The sequence below is a fragment of the Sardina pilchardus genome, chromosome 1 (assembly GCF_963854185.1).
Source record: "Sardina pilchardus chromosome 1, fSarPil1.1, whole genome shotgun sequence".
Classification (NCBI taxonomy): domain Eukaryota; kingdom Metazoa; phylum Chordata; class Actinopteri; order Clupeiformes; family Clupeidae; genus Sardina; species Sardina pilchardus.
Genome location: NC_084994.1, coordinates 9,506,521 through 9,534,192, shown reverse-complemented (window position 1 = coordinate 9,534,192; position 27,672 = coordinate 9,506,521). Strand labels below are relative to the sequence as shown.

The 27,672-nt window shown below is 41.6% G+C and overlaps 2 protein-coding genes across 6 annotated transcripts in view; both read right to left on the bottom strand.

Moving 5' to 3' along the window:
• Nucleotides 1-212: 212 nt before the first annotated feature.
• Nucleotides 213-10,655, bottom strand: LOC134089185 (gastrula zinc finger protein XlCGF57.1-like). 4 transcript variants are annotated; one of them, XM_062543814.1, is made up of 7 exons: nt 10,483-10,655; nt 8,720-8,915; nt 7,258-7,429; nt 6,365-6,446; nt 3,394-3,860; nt 2,193-2,833; nt 1,994-2,068 (listed from the first exon to the last, which is right to left on the bottom strand). In XM_062543814.1, exons 2-6 carry the CDS (start codon nt 8,912-8,914, stop codon nt 2,799-2,801), a joined length of 951 nt encoding a protein of 316 aa, XP_062399798.1. In that variant the 5' UTR covers nt 8,915; nt 10,483-10,655; the 3' UTR covers nt 1,994-2,068; nt 2,193-2,798. The 4 variants fall into 4 exon arrangements, with proteins under 4 accessions (XP_062399729.1, XP_062399646.1, XP_062399563.1 ...); XM_062543662.1 differs by lacking the exons at nt 2,193-2,833; nt 10,483-10,655 and adding an exon at nt 9,559-9,592 and having other exon boundaries at nt 218-2,068; XM_062543579.1 differs by lacking the exon at nt 2,193-2,833 and having other exon boundaries at nt 219-2,068.
• A 6,349-nt stretch (nt 10,656-17,004) lies between these two features.
• The window catches only part of LOC134089441 (zinc finger protein 260-like), an 11,661-nt gene continuing 993 nt past the window's right edge, over nt 17,005-27,672 (bottom strand). The window contains exons 2-3 of one of the 2 annotated variants that reach the window (XM_062543915.1): nt 27,345-27,672; nt 17,005-18,858 (exon numbers count right to left, since the gene is read on the bottom strand). The exon at nt 27,345-27,672 is cut by the window's right edge and continues 90 nt beyond it. In XM_062543915.1, coding sequence (XP_062399899.1) covers nt 17,159-18,858; nt 27,345-27,672 — 2,028 coding nt within the window. In that variant the 3' untranslated portion in view covers nt 17,005-17,158. Of the gene's footprint in view, nt 18,859-23,663; nt 25,278-27,344 lie in introns of those variants that run through there. The other variant, XM_062543990.1, reaches the window with a different exon arrangement.

Below are 27,672 nucleotides of genomic sequence, written 5' to 3'. Positions count from 1 at the left end.
ACCATGGGCGCAGTGATATCTGAAAATAGTCCCCATAGGCAACAAGCAGGAAGTAGTGCGTGATATCACTGCGCCCATGGTACGGTTGCAACTTGCCTTGATTATTACGCCAGATCAGAGTGTAGTTCCATGTGAAATCAGCCTAGAAAAACGCAGGTTTCATTTTCAGTTGGTCTTCACTGAACCTAACGTAGTTTAATATGAACAAACAGTGAAGTGTTCCTTTAAAAACATTATAAAATGCACCATAAGTTTTAGTTCCAACCGTTATAAGTTTAATTTAACGTCAAATGACACATTGCATTTCTACTGTTTACATTAAAATAGTAGAGTGCAATGAGAACAAAGCTTTTCTTCACTGGGACACTAAATTACATTACATTTTTTAACCAAAGCGACTTACAACATGGTAAACACTTTAAAATAATTCTCCAAGCAGTTTTATAACAATTTGAAAGGTAGGATACAATAAAAACAAGTTGGTGTGTCAGTGAGTGCTGTTTTTATTCAGTCAAGTGTCAGTTCTACTCAACTGTAATAATTAACACACCGAGTGCCAAAAACGCAATATTGCTTTTTTAGTTCCCATGCATACAGGCATAGAATATAGAATATATACTTTTTTTTTTTTTTTTTTTTTTTTATATTCCATGAAAACGTGATATCTCCATTTCTAGAAAACAAAGAGCGATTTTGAAGAACACTAGCCACTGTTTAGCTTAGTCTTTCTCAAGAACAGAAGCACAAAGAAATAAACGGTTTGTACCCACTAAAACCTTAAAGTCTCACCTTTCAAAAGAGCTATCGTATGAGTTCATAGCTCCAACATAGAATATACTGTAGCTGTACAAAAATCGTCAACAATGATCTACATTCCTGGCACTCTGGGACAAAGCTTCCAAAAACAGCGTTCCATTCACTGTGTTAATGAGGCTAGTTGGAAGATGTTGATATTTCACTGTAGTGTGTACTAGCATGTGCTTTTTGAGACTGTGTTTGGCTTTAAAAGCTTTTCCACACAGGGTACATTGATAAGTTTTATCTCCAGTGTGTAATCGCATGTGCCTTTTGAGACTCTGGTTGGTGGTAAAAGTTTCTCCACACTGGGTACATTGATGAGCTTTATCTCCAGTGTGTATTAGCATGTGGCTTTTAAGACCTGAACTTTGTGAAAAAGCTTTTCCACACTTCGCACATTCATAAGGCTTCTCTCCAGTATGCATGCGCATGTGCTTTTTAAGATGCGAGTTGAAGGTAAACGTTTTTCCACACTGGGTACATTGATGATTTCTTTTATCGTTAGTGTGCTTTAGCATGTGGATTCTAAGAGTTGAACTTCGTGCAAAAGTTTTTCCACATTGGGCACATACGTAAGGCTTCTCTCCAGTATGTATGTGCATGTGCTTTTTAAAAGTGTAGTTGGTGGTAAAAGATTTTCCACATTGGGCACATTGATGAGTTTTATCTCCAGTGTGTTCTCGCATGTGGATTGTAAGACTTGAACGCACTGAAAAAGCTTTTCCACACTGGGTGCATTCATGAGGCTTCTCTCCAGTGTGTATGAGCTTGTGGCGTTGAAGAGTTGAGAGCTGTCTAAAAGCTTTTCCACACTGAGAACATGTATGAGGCTTTTCTCTAGTGTGAATCAAAATATGTTTCTTGAGAGAGAAATTGAATGAGAAAGCTTTTCCACAAAAGACACATCTGTGTGGCTTCTCTCCAGTATGTGTAAGCATGTGGGCTTTAAGAGTTGAGAGGTGTCTAAACACTTTTTCACATTGGGCACATTGATGTGGTTTCTCTTCAGTGTGAGTCAAACTATGGCTTTTAAGAGAGGCCTTTTGTCCAAAAACTTTTCCACACTGGTCACATTGATGTCTTTTGCCAGTACACTGCCTTTGATCAACACCAGGGCAGTGTGTTTGCTGGTGTTTCTCGAGTTCAGAAAGTGTGTTGAAGCTCTTCCTGCACACAGTGCAGTGGTGCAGCCTTCCTTGCAGCTGCAGGTTGAGTTCATCATTCTGTCCATGGATCTGCTGTTGCACTGCATACGAGTGGTCTGATACACCTGGAAGAGTTGCCATAGAGACTTAGAATGATACAGATGTTCACATAAACTAAGTATGTTCAGCATTCAGCAGTTATATATTGATGAGGAAAAATTTAACAAATATTAAACTGGGTATAATTACTCGTTATGACACATCATTCACAAGACAGCAGTAGACACATTTAGCACTGCAACACCAGGGCCCAGTTGTTCAAAAGTGATCTAATCTGATTTTGGTCCATCTGATTGTCTGAAAATGGGTTATTCAAAGTGAAAAATAAAAAGTACAAAGTAATCCAGTTTCTTGGTTCTGATTTTGGAGGCAATTTGATGTGATTATAGCCTGGGTAGCGCCTAACACTTCTCAAATGAAACATGCTCTGGCAACCAGACGTTCATTTTCTCGTATTTGAAAAAATGCCCAGATCCGTTCATTGGGCGCCAGGGATGTGTATCAAATAGCTCATCATGATCTTGCTTTCCCCCTTGTTCTGTCATTTTCTATGGAGAGTCGGCGTTACCGGCGTCAAAAGCGCTCTGGGCCTGAGCGTGGCTTCATGAGCTTCACGGGCGTCAAAAAAAAGTTGAGCCTCAGTTAACTTTATGGTAATGAGCTATGACACGGTTCGGCGTCAACAAATCAGAATGTCAAACTCGCGGGTTTGCTGCTTGTGGTTTGTTCGAATGTTTCACGTCATGGCTTTGACGCTTTTGGCACTGAACTGGGTTGAGCGTCGGGCTATGAGCTTCACCAGCGACTTTGACGCTTTTGACGGTCTTGGTCTGAATGCACAGTAACAGGACAAAGTATAATTAATAGTTAGTATTTATTCTTTTCAATGTCTTCTGATGTATGGGTCACACATGCCTGGTTTCTTGTTGAAAGTTCATTTTTAAATTCATATCAAGGAGGGAAAATCAAGACACAAATAAAGTCAAAACTTGTTTTGGACAAGTTTTTTTTCATTTAGTATGTCATTTGTAGTTTGTTTTTAAATGGGGAAAAATGTATTAAAATCGTAAATACGGTCTGGTATGAAAAAAAAAAAAACGTATCCTTTGATGTTGTTTCAAGTTTGAGGTATTTGGTATGATATTTTTTTGTTTTGCTGCTTTTTAAACAGCTACATGAGCAGACGACTCAAAGCTAAACGAATATGTCTCTTATCTAAACACGCCGCTTTGTTGACTGTATGATCATTCATTATGTATCTTCTGCATGTGAACAGTCAAAGTAATGGTCTACACAGTGCTGCCACTGACCCTAAGTGTAACAGCGCCCTCTAGAGTAAAAAATGTGGCCCAACACGTTGGTCTGATTAACTCTGTGTGAGAGGACTTACTTTCCAGCAGACAGCCAGGCTCGTCATGCTCCTCCTCTTCCTCCGCTTTCTCCTCCTCCTCCTCCTCTTCTTCTTCTTCTTCCTCCTCCTCTTCTTCCTCCTCTTTATTCACTTCTTCTTCTTCTTCTTCTTCTTCTTCTTCTTCAATCTTCACTTCAATCTCCGCTGCTGTCTCTTGTGTTTCATTGTAACTAATGTTGAACTCATCTTCATCTTCTTCTTCTTCTTCTTCTTCTTCAATCTTCACCTCAATCTCTGCTGCTGTCTGTTGTGTCTCATTGTAATTAAAGTTGGACTCTGGGACTCTGGGACATGAAATCATATGATTGTTTTCCTCCTCATTTATATCTTCTACTTTCACCATCGCTCTCAGGTCCACCTGATGTGTCTCAGCACAGCCAGAACTAACTGGAAGTCCGAGGTCCATGTTGATAGCAGAACACAGATCCTGTCCAGTTTTCAAGGACCTGTAGTGAGAGAAACAAAATAAAGGAAATTAAAAAGGTATACTGTACGTCCAGTTTCTTTTTTCTTAAAATATAAATAAATAATAAATAAATAACCTAATGGAAAACATTTCAAAACCCTGTAGGGCAACAAAAATGGAAACAAAATATATTTGACTAGCCCCTTATCTAAATATTTTCAATTCCCATTTCTACTCTATAGCTTTTTTTTTTTATCAGTTTAAACTTTCTTTTGTCCTTTGCCTTTTAATATCACTTAGTTGATTTCACTGCTGGAAGTGAATTATTTCCAGACCCACTTCCAATCTCTGCTGAAAATGGTTAGGGCAGGAGCGCATTCCCCAAAAGCATTGTAAGCCTAAGATGGCAGCAAAGTCCCTCTTACAAACGTCTTAAGATTTGCTGACTGTTTCCCGAAACCATCATAACTTAAGTCTAAGAAGTCATCAGGAAAAACAGACGAGGAGGGCCTGGAACTCGCTGTAAGTCGTCATGGTGTTCTCCTTCGTGCCCTCAATATGTTCAGTGGTGAGAGTTTTGCCCACCCCCTGTACCTCCAAAAGTAAATGGCCTGTAAGCCAGTGACATTTTTCGCTACGGATGTGGCATGCGAGTACTGGCCATACTTCCAAAGAGTGACAGAGAAATGCCCTGAGCTTCAGGATCTCCTCACCATCTCTGTTTTTCATGCCAAAGCTCACGATTTCAAATGTGAGGTAAGAAAAAATGATTGTCCACTAAATGTTCTTTCCCTGTAAAGCTGCATAAGATTTTTGCCACTTAGGTTTTGTTTTCTTTTGTAAAGGTAGAACGGAGTTGAGCGTATCAGGAGGGGGCTGGTTCAACTCTTGGGGAAGAGGTGGAGCAGTGTAACGCCTTCCTCTCGAGGATTGCCGTCACGACAAACACGATTTGTAATTTTTCTGTGTGGGTAACAGATTGTTTACCTCCGCCAGGGACCGGCGTTTGTTTGTTTGTCTGTCTGGGGCAGCCGTGGTGTACTGGTTAGCGCATCGGGCTTGTAACCGGAGGGTTGCCGGTTCGATCCCCGACCAGTCCACCACGGCTGAAGTGCCCTTGAGCAAGGCACCTAACCCCTCACTGCTCCCCGAGCGCCGCTGGTTGGGCAGGCAGCTCACTGCTCTGGGTTGTGTGATTCACCTCACTGTGTGTTCACTGTGTGCTGTGTGTTCACTAATTCGGTTAAATTGGGTTAAATGCAGAGAACTGAATTTCCCTCACGGGATCAAAAAAGTATATATTCTATTCATTCTTGTTAGTTAGCAAGATAACTCAAAAAACAATGGATGGATTTCGATGAGATTTTCAGGGAAGGTCACACATGACCCAAAGAAGAAACAATTACATTTTGGGACTGATCCGTAATTCTTTCGGAATTCCAGAGGCATTTATGTATTTAGCTTAGTGGTGTAATAGCATGGTATGGCCACATGGTGTGGCGATCTGAATATTTTCGGTTCAAATGTATGATAACCTAGGAAGAGCAATGCAGGCGGAGGTAGCTGCGCTCTCGGAGTGCTTTTCTAGTTTTTTGATGATATCCACCTTTACTGCAGGCATAAGCAAACAAGCACAGATGTGACCCTGTAAAGCGGAACCAGTCGTTTCGGTAAAATTGACTAAATTAAGTTATTGTGCTCACGTGAACGGCCATAAACTAAGCTTTCCAACGATATGTATATCGAGGGTATTACACAAACTATCGCTAAGATAACCGCATCCAATGTTGACATGGTTCTCCTGTCACGATATGCCAGAAGAGGAGAAATCACCTTTTTAAGCGGCGCGTGCACAACGGGAATGACAGCAAATGTGTTTAATCTTCGCCGGGTTTAACAGTCAAAACATATGTTTTTCCGTGAAATGCATTCACGATATGAAACTGTAGACTGTATACAGTCGAATTATGCGAAAACGTGAAATTCAACATTTTAACCCGGATTGTTGATTTCGCTTTGAATGGTCACAGATCATGTGCTGCTGTCACATACTGGTCTTCTCATGTCAGTTTTCTCGGCATCTTAGTTTGTAGCGCTAATCATAGATATGTTGCTTATTACACATTATTTTTTGGCTCTAACTTTCCCTTCCTACCCAAAACATCTGGATCACATGAATCCTGCTGGCGGGACGGATCTGGCCCCTTGTGATTTAACTTCGCTCATATATTTTATGTCATACATACAGTACAGTACAGTACAGTACAGTTGAAATTGGGTTAAATGCAGAGAACTGAATTTCCCTCACGGGATCAAAAAAAAAAAAGTATATTCATTTACCCTCCAGAATTATTGGCACCCTTGGTAAAAGTTGACTAAAAATATGTATAAAAAATTATCTTTAATGTGATTTATTGTACTCCCACAATAAAAACAATGAGGAAAAATACACTCTGAGGTGTGATTTTACTACACTGTGTCATGTACGGATGTCACATACCAAATGTAATCAGTCTAGGGGGATTATAAGATACAAATGCTTACCCTAGGTTCAGATGTCCTTGATTTGCATCGTTTGATAGGCCTTGACAAGTGGGTTGGTCTGGGGGTGTGGGCTGGGGTACATCTGTTGTGAAGTTAGCAGAAATTTAAGTTCTGTACACATTGTCAGAAAATCATGGAATCAACGGAAAACACTACAACTCTATCCACAATATTCCGCAGCCAACAATGGGGGTCGCCATGACACCGAAAATGGTTTTCTATTTCCGGCGAAGCTGCATTGTATCTATTTTAACGTGACGGTTCACGGTGCTTAACATATCATAACGCATATAAAAGTAAACTTTTCTATTTTATATCGGTTATATATGATGTAGAATATACATGCTGAGGGCAGAATTGTCAACATTTCAAAAGAAATCTAAATTGAGGCATAATCTAGTTAGCTACGGAGAACGCACATGTTAACAGAATGAACGGAAGTTGAAAACAGTATCGCAATCATCGCAACGATATATATTTCCGGGTTAAGGAATAAGGTGGATACTCTGAACTCACATAAAATGTATATCTTACCATCTGCTTTGATGATGGAAGCGTACGCCCCCATCATGCTCTTTACGAATATGAAACGCACGGATAACAATAGTGTGCTTTTGCAAGCACACTAACAAAATAAAATATTCCAGTGTTCTGCTTGATTTATACACATTATTTCTTCAACGTTAGTTTACATTATGTGTCATAACTCAAAACAGCTACTCTTGTCAGATGGCCATCATACATCATTGAAAAGCTGAGATTCCAGGCTTTCAGAAAAGGTATGGTAGCCTTTGCCACCTTTTCGGTAACGGTTTCCATAATTTGAGGCCCTGGCTCACGGTCTATAAGGGATAAGGTGGATACTCTGAACTCACATAAAATGTATATCTTACCATCTGCTTTGATGATGGAAGCGTACGCCCCCATCATGCTCTTTACGATCTCGGTGTTGTTTTGTGTCGGTGGCAGGTGCATGACTACGTCTGCCACTGTTTTGCCTGTTCCTTTGTTCCTCTTGCTGAGGAACAAGATGGGCTTATAGCCCAAAGCAGAAAGTTTTTTGACCTGAAATGAAACAAAGTAATTAACACATTTCCAATACATTATGTTACTACATTACTACATAAATGGCGAAATTGTTAAGGTGCGTAGAGGAATAGCCAAAACTTTTGGTGATGATAACATGGTGAAAAATCACTCAGAGGGCGCAAACCTCTGTGTTTCTTCATTGGGTCATTTCAGACCTTCCCTGAAAATTTCATCGACATCGACATACAGACAACCAACAAACCCCGATGAAAACATAACCTCCTTGGTCGAGGTAAAAACTTTGAAATGGTATCTTTGTCCCGACACATGGTGACACGCATAATTGTTGACATTCTGATAATGTCGAGGGGAAGCTGAGACAAATCATGCATGACTGCAAGTGCTTCTTGGCGTTGGATGAGAGTACAGATGTGATGGATGTTACATCACATCTGTACTCTCATCGTGGACGTTAGGAAAATCGATAAATTCTTAAAAATGGAGTGGAAGCATAAATGCATTGAATATGAGGCTAGTTGTTGCACTTAATGATGGGCCACTGTTTTTCAATTTTGTGCACTCATTGAATGGTGATTTACGTGAACCTTTTGCACTGAAAATAATACTTTAAACTGGTAAAATACTTGTATTTGTTGTTAGGGAGTCTATGTTAAAAATGCATTTGAGCATGAAAAAAAATTTAATTAATGTATATTGGTTCAATAAACATACATACATACTGTATATACACACATATTTTGTTCTTATTCAGAATTATTTTGCAGCTTCTCTCATATCAGATGTGCGGAAGTGCGCGGCCACATTTGGCCCTCTGATGGTGATGATAAAAAAAAAAGTGGCCCTCTTAGTCATGAAAGTTGCCCATTCCTGATGTAAATACTGTATGTACTTTGGCCTTAAAGGTATACTCTGCAGGATTGGCGATTTCATCGCCGGTTTCGCTTTCACTTTTCGCTCGTTTTATGCTTGCACATTTCTCTGCAGAGCTTACCCAACAGCATTAGCGTGTATATTTTACAAAACTCCTCAATCGGTCAGTCTGCCATGCCTTTTCATGAGACTTTCCATGACACTTCCTGGAGTAGAGCATGGGTGCGTGCCCGAGGTCTCCTGAAGTTGTAAGCGTGGTTCTACCGCTACAGACCACTAGGGCGGCCGAAAAAAACACTGTTCGACAGGTAATGACTCATTTAATCATATATAACAGTATGGAAGGAATTTATTGACTGAAAAACATCACATAGTTTACCTTTAATATTGATTCCCACTCTATTAATGTAGTATGAGCGTTTTTTTTTTACTTACAACAATTTTGGCAGAGGCCACCACCCTTGATGCATTCCGGTTCTTTTGGACAACCTGGACCCAGTCCTCATCAATATGTTCTGCTCTGTTGTCGCTACGCTTCTTCAGGTCAGCGAAACACGCACTGCAGGTTATCCTATTCGCCTGCTGACGAACCTGGCAATTTGGACAGGGCCTAAATTTTGGCTTTGACATTCTGAAATGTACACAAACACACAAAATATAAATAAGGATTGGAATATCATACAAGGGTACAAACGCACATATGGAAGAAAGACAGAGCTAGTTAAGATATAAGCATCTGTCATACACCAGTTGGCTAATGCTTAACTTATCACTATTCTAACATTATCACAGGTAGTACTAGCTCTGGATGTTTGCAAGTTGGCTAATGACTTAAGTGCAAAAAATGTACAAAACAGAAAGACGCTAGAAAGCTAGCTGTTCGCTCTCGTTATTTGAATGCCATATTTGAATACTGACATTCCTCACAAAAGTCAAGTTTGGTAACTGCATACCAACAGCATTCACAGCTAATACAGACAGGCCTATACTGGGCTGACTCATGCACATTTCACTTGATGCAATAACTAGTTATTATATGCCAGTCTCTATCCATGAAATTGCTACAGTGTGCTTGAAATTACAAAAATAAACTCAAATCTATATTCTCTGATTCCAACCTGTACACGTTCAGTGGATTGTAGGGATATTCGCAACCACCACTCAGAGGGAGTAGGGGGAGAGGGAGAAAGAGGACAGAGAGAGAGAGAGAGAAATAATAAGACAATAAACAATTTTAAAAAAACATACAAGACAAAGTTAACTCTTAAAGGTACCTTTTTCTCTGCTAGGCTATAGGGATAAAGGAACATACAGAGAAAGAGAAGAACAAATCAAACTAGAATTAGATCACCAAACTATATATTACAATATGAATAACTGCCCAAGTAAAGAACCACTTCAAAACGTTAATGTTGAGCTGGTGCATAATGAGGTACAAACGTGTTACACATAGCCTACAGTATTATGTAAGTTGTCACAAATATCTCTAGCAGCTATATGTCCAAATAAGTATTAATGAACTAGCATCAAGAGCTCCAGTATTGTGTTATTTTGTTTAAGTATGTCGCTTTGGACAAAAGCGTCTGCTAGCACCATCACAACCATAACCATAACTGGTATGACCGAGGAGTGAGCTATAGCCTAAGCCTAATGTGTTCATGTATTATCTTCCAACAAACATAAAAACGGTGCAACAATCTAAAGTTAAATAACAATTATTTATGCCTGTGTGTGGTTTAAAGCCTACTTGGGATGCTAACATGCTGATGTCAAAGTTTTTTTTTCTATTTTCGTATTGATGGCACCTGACATCTGAGTCACCTGACATCACCATCAAATTTTAGGGGATATTTCAGAACTGTTAACGTGGACAGCTCCCCTGAAGAGCGTCATGTTCGGGAAACAGTCGAAAAAAAACAAACAAACGAACGATTTTAAGATGAATCGTCGAAAACCCTCCAAGGTGCGTGTATCAATCGTTATCGGCCAACCCACCCCTGGTACACATTCAAGTTGTGTATCCAGAGAGCAACAGGAAAAAAAGATTAGCAGGTCAACCTTACCGGAGCACTGGCTTTCCTACTATTACGAAGTATCACTGAACTGAATAAATAAAAACTTTCGGGAGAAACTGCTGGTCTCTGACGAGTTTGGCTAACTAGCTCTCGGCTATTGTTTTGACATGAGACATAGCCTACCTTCTTTACGCAAGTCCCCTTGCTGTGTCAACTTAGGTCTGCTGAAATGATTTGTGTGTGTGTCTGAGTAGACATGGAAGCGTGATTGAAACAACAAAATATCTAGAACCAATATAAAACGTTGCCACGAAGGTTCCGTCGAGTCCTGCTCGCTGCATTGGCTTCTTCCTCTAAGTTCCACCTCTTCTTCTTTCTGTTTCAGGCAACTAACTTTAATGGTGCATTACCGCCATCAACTGGACTGGGGTGTAGTATTTGAATATAACCTGTTTGAGAGACTGGTCAAATGTAACCAGTGGCGATTCTAGAGATTTGTAACAAGGGTGGCCCTAGTGGGGCACTGGTAAATTCAAGGGTGGCATCTAGATAAACAGAAACAGGCTCAAGTTGTTAAATAAGCACACATGCATGAGTAAATCCATGCACCAAGCACCATACTCATAAATTGAAGGACAAAGAAGGACAAAGACTATACTCTCACATCAAATGTCTTTGTAATTGGATAAAATGTCAAATAGAGTTTTCAGCTCATTTTCAGCTCTGAACAAAACCCGTTCAGAAATTAGGCCATTTGAGCAAAAGTGGAAGTGTGAAATGTTTTTTTTGCCAGTGGTTCTTCACTGGTCTGGTTTTGGAACCCATAATTTCACAAGTTCATAAAGTTGTGACCAACTATATATATATATATAGGCCTATATATATATATATATATATATATAGCATTCAGGCCAACGAATATGGTGAGGTAGCCTACATAAGACACGCAAAGTGCCTGGCCTATTTGTGTGGAAAATGCAGATGTTTGGCATTACTGTACATTTGTGAAGTCTTTAACTGCTGATATTACCTCAAAGTACTACTCGACAGGTTTGTCTTTGACAGGAGTGCGTTGTTTCCAAGTGACACTTTAGTTTGGATGGTTGTATGCTCTCATGTGCACCCTACACTGTCTTATTTTGCCCAAGGGTTGCAGCCAACTTGCGTTTCACATGATATCTTAAAATCATGCATACTTTTATAAAATTAGCTCCCTAACATTATATCTGACATGACCTGTCACATAAACATTGTCTATGTCCATGCCATGGCAATGGCTGACATATAGGCTACGAATACATTTTATCAAAATAACGGGCCAATAATAGATCTGATAGCATTTTAAATTGGCGATTTTTAATTTCTTTTTAGCCACAAGCTCCGCGACCCATCACTCAGATCAGTACCACAACCTACTTTTGGGTTCCAACCCACCAGTTAAGAAACACTGGCCTAAGCTATAAACTTTCCACAATGTCAATATTACATTAGGGTAGTAGACTATTTACAATACAACATAACAATACAACAGTGTCGGCTGAGTAGGTAGAATAGGCAGATATAAAAATGTGCCTATTACGTGATTCTACAATTACAATACTGGGTTTTGTGTGTGTAATAAGATAAATGGGCACTGGCAGATGCGATAGGTAAATATATGTTTTCGTGTTCGCGCAAGCAGTAGCCTGTAGGCCTATTGTAAACTCACATGCTAAAAACAATAAGCCATGTAGCCTATAACTGCAAGCATGTTTGCTAGATTGCTTACATTTCTGAACCCTGATATTTAAAACTAGTGTGCTGCAAGTGCATCAAGAAATTTCTCGCCTTTGACTGTTAATGGTGAATAGTAGACTAGGATTTTGGGGTGGCACCTGGGGTGGCCAATTGAATCTCAAGTGTGGCCTGTGCCACCCGGAGCCACCCCTCTGGCTACGCCCCTGAATGTAACTGCACCCCATAACTCCACCTTCTTCACATTTCTGAAAAAGGCTTTCAAAATGGGAGTGACGTTCTGAAATTTGGAGAGGGAGTGCAGCACTGCTGCAACCAATCAACCATGGTGATTTCGTGTCAATCTGGGAATGAGTGCTGCAGACATGGCTTATCAAAGGTAGGCTAATCAGGGCAGCAGGTGTTGGGGCGTTTCATTCATAATTTGTAACGACCCGGTGATATAGGCTGTGTCCAGAAGTCAAGCGTGCACGCTGGGCAGTGTGCATTTTCCGGAAGTTACGTCAGAATAGACTGTCCGAAAGTCAAGCGCTCTCACTAGTGGGTACGTCGTTTGGCGTGATTTCCAAGGGTGCATCGATGCATCTTTTCTGGCCTCAGATATCCCATAATCCATTGCGCAGCGCAGGTCAAGCTCCACACATCATGCAAATTGTCAACACACCCCTCTCCCCGAGTCAGGTGACGCCAACTAGTTAGTGCTGTCCAAATGTAGGTAGGGACGCATACTGAGGAGCGAGCTAACTACGACGCTACTGGGAAGAGGGTACTTTCCAGCGTGCACGCTTGACTTCTGGACATAACCGTAGACTCTTCAGAAAAGTGCAGGACTACCTCAGCATTCCAATAGCATTTTGGACCAAAATGCCATGGCATCTTTCAACCTGTAGAGGGCGCGGAGCTATATCTCCAATACAAAATCATACGAAATGTTACTTTTCTCGGGAGACACGATTTTTGTCAATATTAACCCACTTCCTTATGTGACTTGGCATGCATTGAGATACTTCCATCATACCATATCATTGACAATCATTTGTTCTATAATTCCATTGAAACGAGGCGAAAATTAACACGTGGAAAGGCCTGGACCACAGAGACCAGCGGCGGCTTTGAGCCAACCAATCCCAGCTCTCTAATCTCAAGGTATCAGTCTTCTGGGAATTTTGTGGAAAGCCCTAGACTTAGATACTCTTTTACACTCAGTCTATCAGTCTACATCAGTCCTCTGGGGGTGCTGTGCCGCAACAGGCTATAGCGCTCATGCCATGTACGGGTCCGAGTGCCCATGGGGACGCAGGTTCGAGTCTGACCTGCGCGCATTTCCCGATTCCCACCCCATCTCTCTCTCCCCTTGGCCAAATCCAAGATGAGAATGCAGAAAATGGAGCCTTGGTGCAAATCCATGAGTCAGATAGGCAAGAACAAGTGGTACTGGCCTATGGACGATGATATCGTTTGGTACCAGCAAAGATCGTATAGTTACTAAGATGAATCATAAAGGGGTTTTTCAATGGAACGAAATAGCAGCACTTCCTGCCTCCTAAAGGGGCGTGTTCAGTGACGAAATAATCGGTTTAGAAAGGTGTAGAATTATTTCTCCCATATAAATCATAGATATAAATACCTCCGTTTGCCTCCTAAATGGGAGTGGCAGTTGCGTCACAATGAAACCAGAATTTACCCTCATATGAATCGTCTCGCTTTATAAACCGTCTCTGGTACCAGCCAGAGGACGTTGTAAGTTTGGTCCCAGAGCCTGTTTGGTCTGTAGAGTCAGTATTTTAGGCAATTCCAGGATGCCTGCACAGATTTTGAGTTAAACACACCATACCTAGTGTGAAGCATGGTGGGGGCAACATTATGTTGTGGGGATGTTTCTCTTCAGTGGGGACTGGGCAATTGGTCAGGATAGAAGGGAAAATGGATGCTGCCAAGTACATCCACATTCTTAAGGAAAACCTGCGTCCCTCTCCTAGACAGCTGAAGATGGGCAGGTCCTTCGCCTTCCAACACGACAATGATCCTAAACATACTGCCAAAAGAACAAAGCAGTGGCTTAAGGATATGGTGAATATCCTTGAGTGGCAAAGTCAGAGCTCTGACTTAAATCCTATAGAAAATCTGTGGATTGCCTTGAAGAGAGCAGTCCATCGCCATTCCCTACAGAATTTGACTAAATTTTAACATTTCTGCAAGGAAAATTGGGCAAATATTCCTCTATCTAGGTGTGCAAAGCTATAATAGAGACATATCCAAACAGATTGATGGCTGTAATGAAAGCAAAAGGAAGCTTTACAAAGTATTCAGTCAGGGGTATGATGACTTTTCCAACCCTGTTATTCTAGTTTTTAATTTTTTATTAATTTTCAGAACTGTTGACTTTTTTTTCATTATTTTGATGTTGTACAGCTAAATTTGTAAATAAAACTGGAAAAGATTTGTTTTTAAATGGGTTTTGATTTCAGGCTGTAAGACAAAAAAAGTAACTATTTCAAAAGGGTATGATGACTTTCTATAGGCACTGTATATACATGCTTATCTCCCTCAACAATGGAATTCTCTTCTCTGATTGGCTGATGGGGTGGCCATTAACTTTGTTTATTATATGGCTCTCTAGAATGTTGAGGGAGCTCCCATTCACTTTGAATGGGCCTCTCAACGTTCTACCGGTCCGTTATATCTGCATATTGACCGCTCCGAAGGTATAATGACCGCTGCCAATGGCAACGGGTTCACTCCGCTAGTTGTTGCGGAAGCCACGAAACGGTAGCCAAGTCATTGCTAAAGACACATTGAGATAAGTTGATTTTCTCGTTTTGGCAAGTAGCCATATAATAAGCGCGATAATGTATAGAACGCCGGTCATTATCTGAAAATAATTCCCTTCAGTACGAAGCAAAACCCCTCCGCTGCGCGTCGGGGTTCTGTCCGTCCTGTCGGGAATTATTTTCCGATAATGACCGGCGTTCTATACATTATCCCTTACATAACCTGCTACCTTTGAAGTAGTTCCCGTAGCACACTTGAATATTAATTCGCCAAACTCGTTGCGAAGTTTAAATGAACTGTCACGTTGCATCCAAGCTGAAATACAGACGTGCAGAACCATAGTAACATTGTAGCATATGACGGAGGTGGATTGTAGCTAGTTGGATGTCATGTAGGCTATAAAAGTAGCGATCTTTCAAAGTTAAAGTTAATCAGAATCCTGGGATATGGCCGCTTGACAACGGTAGAGATAGAACTAACGACTGGCTTTTGGCCGTAGCAACCAGCCATTTAGAACTGACGACTGGCCTTTGGCCATAGCAACCATCCATTTTAGAACTAGTAACGGCAGTTTTGTCCTGCAAGTAGAAAGTTGATATGTGGCGGAAAGTAGTCCCACAGTCAAGACAGTTTTAGCGATGTTAACGGACGCAACGGTGGAATAAATGTATGTTCTAAATATACAGGTTATGAATACAAACGGGAGATAAGCGGGATAACGGCCTTCGAGGTCGACCGGTTCGATGGAAATAATGGCACGGCGGAGGTAACTCCGTCTCCGTGCTTCGCACGTCGCCGGAGTTCTAGACCTCCACCTAGCCATTATTTCCATCGAACCGGTCACCTCGTCGGCCGTTATCCCTTACTTATTATACGGCTCTCTAGAATGTTGAGGGAGCTCCCATTCACTTTGAATGGGCCTCTCAACGTTCTACCGGTCAGTTATTTTTGCATAATGACCGCTCCGAAGGTATAATGACCGGTCATTATCGGAAAATAATTCCCTTCGGGACGAAGCAAAACCCCTCTGCTGCGCGTCGGGGTTCAGTTCATCCTGTCGGGAATTATTTTCCCATAATGACCGGCGTTTTATACATTATCCCTTACATAAACATACATACTTATTTCATAACAGAAATGGAGAGAGTGAGCAGAACAGACAAGCATGTGGAAGAGAAGAGAGGAGTGTGTAAGTAAAAGTAAGCAAGTACAATTTATTTATAAGGCACATATAAAATACAGTTTACACTGACCACAGTGCCGTACAGGTGCAAGTTAACAAACTGTAAAATAGATAAAAGATTTAAAAAGAACAAATATGTAGAACAGAGTGAGAGATAAGATAGAGAGAGAAGTGTGTAGAACAGAGATGGAGAGAGAGAAGAGAGGAGTGTGTAGAACAGAGGAGAGTAGAGAGAGTAGAGAGGAGTGTGTAGAACAGAGGAGAGAGAAGAGAGGAGAGAGAGAGAAGAGAGGGAAGGGGAGAGACAGAGAAGAGAGTGTGTAGAACAGAGAGAAGAGAGGAGTGTGTAGAACAGAGGAGAGAGAGAGAGAAGAGAGGAGTGTGTAGAACAGAGGAGAGAGAGAGAGAAGAGAGGAGTGTGTAGAACAGAGGATAGTAGAGAGAGTGGAGAGAAGAGGAGTGTGTAGAACAGAGAGAAGAGAGGAGTGTGTAGAACAGAGGAGAGAGAAGAGAGGAGTGTGTAGAACAGAGGAGAGAGAAAGAGAAGAGAGGAGTGTGTAGAACAGAGGAGAGAGAAGAGAGGAGTGTGTAGAACAGAGGAGAGAGAAGAGAGGAGAGAGAGAGAAGAGAGGGAAGGGGAGAGACAGAGAAGAGAGGAGTGTGTAGAACAGGAGAGATGGTAGGAGAGAGGAGAGAGAGAAGAGAGGAGTGTATAGAACAGAGGAGAGACAGAGAAGAGAGGAGTGTGTAGAACAGAGGAGAGACAGAGAAGAGAGGAGAGACAGAGAAGAGAGGAGTGTAGAACAGAAGAGAGAAGAGAGGAGTGAGACAGAAAGGGAGAGAGAAGTGGAGAGAGGAGAGGAAACGACTCCTCTAGAGAAAAGTGGAGGAGAGGAAACGACTCCTCTAGAGAAAAGTGGAGGAGAGGAAACGACTCCAGAGAAGTGGAGAGAGGAGAGGAAAGGACTCCTCCAGAGAGAAGTGGAGAGAGGAGAGGACACGACTCCTCTTTGTCTTCGACCATGTATGTGTTATCTCTGTGCCTGCCACCATGTACGATGACGCGTATGGGAACATGGGAAAAGTCATTTCCTTAAGGGGACAACAAGTAAATAAACTAACTGACTCTCCTTCCATCATCTCTATTAGTCAATTCATACTTCATCACCGTCAATTTTTGGATTGCTGTTCACTTTGAAAAAGCCTGTGCGTGCGCGTTAGCATATGTAGCTGAAGAGTTCTGAGGCGTCTAAATTCTCTCCCACACTGGACACATTTATGAGGCTTATCTTCGGTGTGTATCAGCATATGACTTTTAAGATATTGAATTTGTGAAAAAGCTTTTCCACACTGGGTACATTTATGAGGCTTATCTTCAGTGTGTATTTGCATGTGCCTTTTAAGAGTTTTGCTATTTGGAAAAGCTTTTTCACATTGGAAACATTCATGAGGTTTCTCTCCAGTGTGGCTCAGTATATGAATTTGAAGATGTGGAATTTTTGAAAAAGCTTTCCCACAGTGGACACATTTATGAGGTTCCTCTCCAGTATGCATTAGCATGTGGCTTTTGAGAGTTGCGCTTTGTGTAAAAGCTTTTCCACATCGGAGACATTTATGAGGCTTCTCTCCAGTGTGTGTTAGCATGTGTTTTTTAAGAGTCGAGTGTAATGAAAACGTTCTTCCACACTGGGAACAATGATGAGGCTTCTTTCCAGTGTGTTTTAGCATGTGGCATTGAATACCTGAAAGTTGTGCAAAAGCTTTTCCACACTGGGTACATTTATGAGGCTTCTCTCCAGTATGTGTTAGCATGTGGCATTTAAGAGTTGAAAGTTGTGAAAAAGCTTTTCCACACTGGACACATTTATGAGGCTTCTCTCCAGTATGTGTTAGCATGTGGCGTTTAAGTTCTTGAGATGTTGCAAAAGCTTTCCCACACTGGGTACATTCATTAGGCTTCTCTCCAGTATGTATTCGCATGTGGACTTTAAGAGTTGCTCTTTGCTTAAAAGCTTTTCCACACTGGAGACATTTATGAGGCCTCTCTCCAGTGTGTATACGCAGGTGGTCTCTAAGAGTTTTTGTTAGTGAAAAGGTTTTTCCACACTGGTCACATTGATGAGGCCTCTCTCCAGTGTGAGTCCGTATATGGCTTTTAAGACTTGCATTTGTTGAAAATGCTTTTCCACACTGGAAACATTTATGAAGCTTCTCTCCAGTGTGGCTCAGTATATGAGTTGCAAGACTTGAGTTAGTTGAAAATGCTTTTCCACAGTGGACACATTGACAAAGCTTATCTTCAGTGTGTGTAAGTATGTGAGTTTTAAGATGTGAAATTTGTTTAAAAGCTTTTCCACACTGGAGACATTTATGAGGCTTCTCTCCAGTGTGTGTACGCAGGTGGTCTCTAGGAGTTGATGTTAGTGAAAAGGTTTTTCCACACAGGTCACGTTGATGAGGCCTCTCTCCAGTGTGTGTCCGTATATGGCTTTTAAGACTTGCATTTGTTGAAAATGCTTTTCCACACTGGGCACATTCATGATATCTATTAGCATGTATTCGCACGTGAGCCTTAAGAAGTTCCATTTGTGTGAAAGCTTTTCCACACTGAAAACATTTATGCCACCTCTCTCCTGTATGGGTAAACTTGTAGTGGTTGACTGGTGAGGGTGTTGTTAATGCTTGATCACAATGAGAATGTCTGTGTGGCGTTTTGCAAGAAGTTTGCTGGTGTTGCTCGAGTTCCGTCGGGGCCGTGAAGCTCTTCCTGCAGACTGTGCAGTGGTAGAGACTTCCTTCATGTTGCGGGTTGAGTTCATCATTCTGTCCGTGGATCTTCTGTTGCATTATATGTTGGTGTTCTGATACACCTGTAAGAGTTACCACATGCATTTAGAATGGCAAAAATGTCATTAAATATTAATTATTTAACTTCAAAATGAATTCAAATGCAGAAGTATATCTAGCTTAAGTAAAACTAGGTATAAATCACTTGTTATGGCCTTATGCCATCTATTGATAGAAGGCGGAGGTCTGCGCTCTCTGAGTGCTTTTCTAACTTGTGATCTGTTGCTCGGTTTAGAGGCATAATTGTTGTACTTGGCGACATGTAGCGGCAGTGCAGCATCTTGGTTTCTATATCTATGGGGATACCATACACATAACAGGCTGGGTGAACCCCTGTCTGACTTGCTGGCGAATTTGGATTTTGCCAAGCAGCTCAGGCTGGAAACCTACACATCTATCTCCCCTGCTTCTTGTCTACAACCTTTGGATCCAATCACAAACTAGCTTATCCAAAAGACACACCCAGATCGTTGGTCTGATTGGTTGAAGGACTATCCAAGCGTACGGAGTCATTTGAACTATTGATCACGCCTCTTAGTAGAAATAAAGTGCAGACTCCCCAGACTAATGTTCAATCTTAAAAGATTGAGCTTAGTGACGGTGATGACCAGACTAGATACTAAACACATATGAGAGCTTGGCCGATTTATCGGTAGGCCGGTATTTGGCATTTTCAAAACTATAGGTGTCAGCATTTATAACGGCCGAAACTATTTAAAATGAAAGGAAAACCAGACATTGATCCTTAATTTAGATATCCAGTATTGTCATTGCGTGGTTTGTCAACCAGATGGTGCATATTCTTGCTACAAGACACGCACGCTGCTTGACTTGGTTCCACTTCCTAGCCTACGCAACGACAACGAATTGCAGCTTGCCTGCATTTAAAAAAGCAGTAAAATCATGGATAATGCTGGGATAAAGCAAACATGGCTGGCTGAACCTTCAGACCTACGTTACACAGCTCTCACTCTGCAGCCGGTGGTTAATGAAGGCGTGGCAAGTCAGAGGGTTGTGATTGACACATAGCGGTAGATAAAACAGAGTGGCGACACTCCCATAGACCTCCATAGGAAAAAATGGCAGCGCTTTTTCCAGGCTATTTCCTCGTTATGGGGCTTTTGGAACTGTTTACAGCCAATCTCTTGGTCAGTAGTCAATGAGTTAATGGATTACACCTTCCAGCATCAGAAGTACATCCCACTAGCTCCTGCGATTCAACCATTCAGCGCAGGTTTTTTTGGAACTGTTGATTGTGGCGGCAACATCAAAGAGTGTCGCAACTCTCTCTTTCTATGGCTCTGGATTGACATAATCACAAACTCACAAAATGCTCAGCAGTGGGAGATGGTGTTTCAACCAAACTGGACACAAACTACCATTGAGGAGGTGACACTTGAGGTGATCAGCCATGATTCCTCTGCATCTTGCATTGTCTCCACACCAACCAAACTGGACACAAACTACCATGGAAGAGGTGACACTTGAGGTGATCAGCCATGATTCCTCTGCATCTTGCATTGTCTCCTGTGTCACTGTGCCCTGTGATGCTACTCCGAGATGATGAGCCCTCAACACAGGACATCCTTCTCTCGCATACCACCAAACGCGTACGATTATTGTGATCAATAATGCAATTAAAACACTATTGTAAGTAACCATGTTGGAGGCCTTTTGGAAATCCATTACAGTGGCCATACAGCTATTATCTTGTCTAATGAAACATGATGTGTTAGTGAAGCGCTTTTCAGTGGATGGAATGCCTGGTTTTACTCTGGTTTTTTTTTTACTGTTACCTGTGTGCAAACTGTTTTTACAGCAGCAAATTCGATTTATAGGCGATCTCTGGAGACTTTAACCACATAACACTGGATTCTACCCTCACAAATTTCTACCAGTTTGTTGATTGCCCGACTAGGAAAAACAGGACAATAGACCTCATGTATGCAAACGTGAGGGATGCATACAGCGCCACCCCCCTTCCCCCCCTCGGAAAATCAGATCACAACCTTGTTCACCTGCAACCAATGTACATACCTAAAGTGCAGAGGCTACCATGTGACACACGCACTTTCAGGAAGTGGACCCCAGGAGCAGATGAGGCTTTGAGAGACTGTTTTGAGTCCACTGACTGGAATGTACTACAGAATGGTGATTTGGAGGAGGCCACACATTGCATGACTGACTACCTGAACTTCTGTATGGATGTTGTTGTTCCCACAAGAACTGTGCGCTGCTTTCCAAACAACAAGCCTTGGATAACCAGCAATGTCAAGGCCCTTCTAAATAGGAAAAAGATGGCGTTCAAAGAGGGGAACCAGGCAGAGCTGAGGCAAGTGCAGGGGGAGCTCAAAGTCAGGCTGAAAGAGGCCAAGGAGGATTACAGGAAGAAGGTAGAACAGAAGCTGCAGGAGAACAACATGAAGGAGGTCTGGGATGGAATGAAGACCATCACTGGACTTAGGAAAAGCAGCAGCTCTGTGGAGGGCGATCTGGACAGGGCAAACCAGCTAAACCAGTTCTACAACAGGTTTGATTGCCCTGCTTCAGTGGACAATGGTCGTCCATCATCACCATCACCAGCACCATCAACTGCTACAGTGGACAATGAGCGTCCACCATCACCATCACCATCAACATCACTAGCACCATCAACTACGGACACTGCTCTTGCTGGCTTAACTGCCCAACTCACACCTCCCCCCTCACCCCCAGTGCAGCACGTCCCCTCCTCCCCTACCCCCCGGAGTGACCAATGCCTTGGTAACTCCTCACCCCCTCCCCTCCCCTCCCCCCTCATCATAACGGCAGATCAAGTTAGAGGACAGCTAAAGAAACTCCATCCCAGGAAAGCAGCCGGACCTGACGGACTGTGTCCAAGACTGCTCAAGGCCTGTGCTGCTGAACTGGGAGAGCCACTGGAGCATATCTTCAACCAAAGTCTACGTCTCGGGAAAGTCCCAACACTGTGGAAGACATCATGTCTTATCCCCGTCCCCAAGAAACCACATCCACGTGAGCTGAATGACTTCAGGCCAGTTGCTCTCACATCACACCTGATGAAGACCCTGGAGAGACTGGTTCTGGGGATACTTAGGCCACAGGTGCGCCATGCACTAGATCCGTTACAGTTTGCATACCAGGAGAAAGTGGGCGTCGACGATGCAATCTCCTACCTCCTACACAGGACACACTCTCACCTGGACAAGGGGAAAAGTGCTGTGAGAATCATGTTCTTTGACTTCTCTAGTGCTTTTAACACCATCCAACCCCCCAGATTGAGTGACAAGCTCCTGCAGATGGGTGTGGATGCTCATCTAGTATCCTGGATTGCAGACTACCTGACAGAGCGGCCACAGTTTGTCAGACTGAAGGACTGCCTCTCCAACACTGTAATCAGCAGCACAGGTGCTCCACAGGGAACGGTGCTCTCTCCAGTCCTGTTCACCCTGTACACGTCCGACTTCTGCTACAACACGGAGTCATGTCACATGCAGAAGTTTTCAGACGATACTGCAATTGTGGGATGTATCAGGGATGGGCAGGAGGAGGAATACAGGAGCCTGGTGGAGGACTTTGTGCAATGGTGCAGACTCAACCACCTACAACTCAACACGACCAAGACCAAGGAGATGGTGGTAGATTTCAGGAGGTCTAAGCCTGCTCTGCTGCCAGTCACCATTGAGGAGGTCAATGTGGAGGTGGTGAACACATACAAGTACCTGGGCGTACATCTGGACGATAAACTGGACTGGTCAGTCAACACTGAAGCAATATACAAGAAAGGGCAGAGCAGGCTGTACTTCCTGAGGAGGCTGCGCTCCTTCAATGTCTGCAGCAAGCTCCTCTGGATGTTTTACCAGTCTGTTGTTGCCAGCGTCCTCTTCTATGCTGTGGCATGCTGGGGAGGAAGCACTAGGAAGAGGGATACTGGGCGACTAGACAGGCTGGTAAGGAAGGCTGGCTCTGTTGTGGGAGCTGATCTGGAGTGCATCACTTCAGTATCAGACAAAAGGACCCTGAACAAGCTATACAGCATCCTGGACAATGACTGTCATCCACTCTACAGCATTATCATACAGCAGAAGAGCTTGATCAGCTGGAGACTACGCTCCATGACATGCACAACAGACAGACTGAGAAAGTCATTTGTACCCAGGGCCATACAACTGTACAATGCTTCACTGAAGGGAAAAGGAGAGTTGGACTTCTATGCATGGTATATCTGCACCTCCACCCTCTTATACACTTACATGGCATGACTTACATGTCTACCCTCATGTCTAACTCTTATATTATTACTATGTTAAGTTTATTTTAATTGTCCATATATTTATATTAGTACTGTTATTATTATTACTATGCTTACATTTTGTACTGTACATATTTATTACTGGTCACTAGAATTTTATCTTGCACTGTTGCACTGTTGGACTTATTTGCACTACCAACTTGACACACACCTCAGACTGGATCACAGTACCAATCCTCAGTACATTCATGCATACCTTATCTATAGTATTCTACTGCTCCTTTAGTCATTGTTGATTGTTGATTGTTGATTTGCTTTTTAATCTTCCTGTTTACATTGTTTACATTGTACTGTATGTTGTGTGTGGTGTCTTAAGCTGCTGGGACCTTGAATTTCCCCTTGGGGATCAATAAAGTATCTATCTATCTATCTATCTATCTATCTAGGCTACCATTCAGAGCCACTGTAAGTCAGTATTTCATTACATACAATGTGAATTCTATATGAAAGCAAATATTTATGTAATGGTTAATATTTCACAATATGATGTTTAAAATATTCAATAAACGCCTCCCGTTGACCGTCATTAAAACAATTGCATTGGTGTATTTTATTGAGCAAAAATTCAAGTTTACATTGATTATGACCACTTCTTTCTACAATCAATGCCTTCTTGCTATGAACAATGTGGGCAAATAGAAAACACACAAACACTTTAAAAAAAAATAACAATAATAATGAAAGAAATGAAAAAATATGAAAATACAACAATACAATTCTTGTATCTTCTATAGTCATTTATAATGACATAAAAATGCATCATTACATACAGATAATTTATAATTTCATAAAAATCTATACATTTATATGTAATTATAATATATAATTACATAATATATAGAATTCACTGACACTCTGAAGATTGACTAGGCTTCTCTCCAGAGTGTGTAAGCATGTGCCGAGTTAAATCAGACACTCTTAAAAAAGCTTTCCCACACTGGGCACATATATGAGGCTTCACTCCAGTGTGTACTTTCATGTGGCTTTTAAGAGTTGCAGGGTGTGAGTAAGCTTTTCCACACTGGGCACACACATGAGGATTCTCTCCCGAGTGCGTCACCATGTGGCGTGTCAGGTCGGCCGCTCTCAGAAAAGCTCGTCCACACTGCTCGCATTTATGAGATTTCTCTCCGGAGTGTATGAGCAGGTGACATTTTAGGCCCCCGAGTCTTAGAAAAGTTTTCCCACACTGGTCGCACTCGTGCCGCTTCTCCCCGGTGTGTATCAACACGTGGGTTTTAAGAGCCGACATCTGCGAGAAAGATTTTCCACAATCGACACAGATGTTAGGCTTCTCGCCAGTGTGCACCAGTGTATGGATTTTCAAATGTGAAATTTGTGCAAAAGATTTCTCACACTGGTCACATTTGTGAGGCCTCTCTCCGGTATGTGTTAGTATGTGCGTTTTGAGACTCGAGAGGAGCGTGTAAGCTTTTCCACACTGGGCACATTCATGAGGCCTCTCTCCCGTGTGTATTAGTATGTGGCTTTTAAGAGCTGAACTTTGTGAAAAAGCTTTTCCACACCGGTCACATTTATGAGGCCTCTCTCCAGTATGTATGAAAATGTGAGTTTTAAGAGTTGAGAGGTTTGTAAAACATTTTCCACACTGGGCACATTCATGAGGCTTCTCTCCAGTGTGTATTAGCATGTGGTTTTTAAGATCTGAAATGAGTGCAAAAGCTTTTCCACATCGGACACATTCATGAGGCTTCTCTCCAGTGTGTATGAGCATGTGGCGATTAAGAGCTGATCTTTGTGCAAAAGCTTTTCCACACTGGGCACACTTATGACGCTTCTCCCCAGTGTGAGATAAAATATGGGACCTAAGATGTGAAACTCTTGAAAACCTTCTTCCACACTGAGGACATGTATGAGGCTTCTCTCTCGTGTGTATTAGTATGTGGGCTTTAAGATGTGACGTTTTTGAAAAAGTTTTTCCACAATAGACACATTTGTGTTGCCTTTTGCCAGGAGAGTGTGCCTGCTGGTGGTTCTCAAGTTTAGTGAGGGTTGTGAACTTCCTCCAGCACATAGTGCAGGGGTGCAGGCCTCCGTGGAGTTGCAGGTCGAGTTCATCATTCAGTCCTTGGATCTTCTGTTGCATTATGTGTTGGTGTTCAGATACACCTGGAAAAATTGTTTTAATGACGGTCAACGGGAGGCGTTCATTGAATATTTTAAACATTATATTGTGAAATATTAACCATTACATAAATATTTGCTTTCATATAGAATTCACATTGTGGCAAAGCCAAAAAACAACTTCATTAATGATATCTTTTTAAATAAATAATTTGATCTTTACCGTTTCATGGCTTCAGCTAAGAAACAAATAGTTCACCACACACATCGAACTTGCATCAAACATTCATCAACACGTCTGCTTTCACTTTCAATGAAATCCACTAGGCCTAGGCCAGTCAATCTAGCTCAAAAAAGGGCCAAAACTTAAACTAATTGCAATAGTAATGGTTCATACTTTTTATTGATCCTTAAACCCTCCTGCATCACATATTAAAAATCTACCCATTTATATTTAGTGGAACATACTTTTATTCAAGGTCAAAGGTAGCAATTTCCAATGCATTTTGCCATTGGGATTTACTACAGGTGAAATGGGTAAAATTTTAAACTATAGATATCAAATTGAAACTTTCACAGTTGTTTACTCACATTAAGGAAAAGATTTTTTGTATTGCAAGTTTTCTGAAATGTGATGTTTAGATATGCAAATGAGACCAGTTTTACTTAAATATGCAATAATTTGCATATATTTCTAGAAAACTCAATCTGAACAATAGGTACAGTCAATTTCAAAATAATTGCTGCATTTTGCTTCTATATTGGATACCAAAAGCCTATGCAAAGGGAATATTAGACATCACTTCATATCACCTCAGAAATGAGGAAATCAAGTCGAGTCAAAATCAATGCGTTTCAATGGAAGAGAGAACAAATGATTGTCAATGATATGGTATGATGGAAGTATCTCAAGTCACATGCCAAGTCACATAAGGAAGATATTGACCTTTAGACAACAAATCAAGTCGAGTCAAAATCAATGCGTTTCAATGGAAGTACATCATAGAACAAATGATTGTCAATGATATGGTATGATGGAAGTATCTCAAGTCACATGCCAAGTCACATAAGGAAGATATTGACCTTTAGACAACATATCAAGTGAGTTGGCATGCACTGAGATACTTTCATCATACCATATCATTGACAATCATTTGTTCTATAATGTACTTCCATTGAAACACATTGATTTTGACTTGACTTGATTTCTGAGGTGATATAAAGTAATATCTAATATTCCCTTTGCATAGGCTTTTGGTATCCAATATAGAAGCAAAATGTAGCAATTATTTTGAAGCTGACTGTACCTATTGTTCAGATTTAGTTTTCTAGAAATATATGCAAATTATTGCATATTTAAGTAAAGCTGGTCTCATTTGCATATCTAAACATCACATTTCAGAAAACTTGCAATACAAAAAATATTTGCCTTAATGTGAGTAAACAACTGTGAAAGTTTCAATTTGATATCTATAGTTTACAATTTTACCCATTTCACCAGTAGTAAATCCCAATGGCAAAATGCATTGGAAATAGCTACCTTGACATTGAAAAAAAGGATGTTCCACTAAATATAAATGGGTAGATTTTTTATATGTTAATTAGATATACCTAGGGATCACAAAAAACTTGGAATGATTATTGCAATTAGTTATGGGTCAAACGCTAGATTGACTGGCCTATAGAGAACGGACAAGGCTTGCGGAGTGATGAATGAAATAAGCACCAAACCCGCCGTCATTGTCAGCGGCCTATTATACAGCAACGGTCTGTGTTAGGCTACAGATACACCCCCCCCCCCCCCAAAAAAAAAACACATTGATTTTGCATGATTCACGAGGATCGCATTTTTCCGCCTGAATATCCGGATTTCCGGATAAATCCGGAAGAATCACATCCCTGCTTTATAGATCAGTGGGAATGAGCCATAGGAGCGAGGAAGGAAGGAAGGGAGGATAGATAAAAAGGCGAATGAGAACAGCCCCGTGAGTCTGTGAGTCTGGACTTTGGGATTGGGCCATTCACTGCAACAAAGGGCTGACACAGACCTCAGGGCAACAGCGCCCTCTAGAGTCTAAGTGTGGTCTATTTGCTGTGTGTGAGAGGACTTACTTTCTAGCAGATGGTCGAGTTGCTCCTCCTCTTCTTCTTCTTCCTCCTCCTCCTCTTCTTCCCCTTCCTCCTCCTCCTCTTCTTCTTCATCTTCCTCCTCTTCCTCTTCCTCCTCCTCCTCCTCTTCAGTCTTCACTGTTGTCTGTGGCAGTTCATTGTACGTAGACCTTGGTGACTCTGTGACGTCTGCTTCAGTTTTACAGTGAAACTCTGCCAAGGGCTTTTCTTCTTCATCTGGACATGAAATCATATGATCATATTCCTCCTCTTTTATATCTTCTTCTTTCACCATCACACTCAGGTCAACCTGTTGTGTTTCAGCACAGAC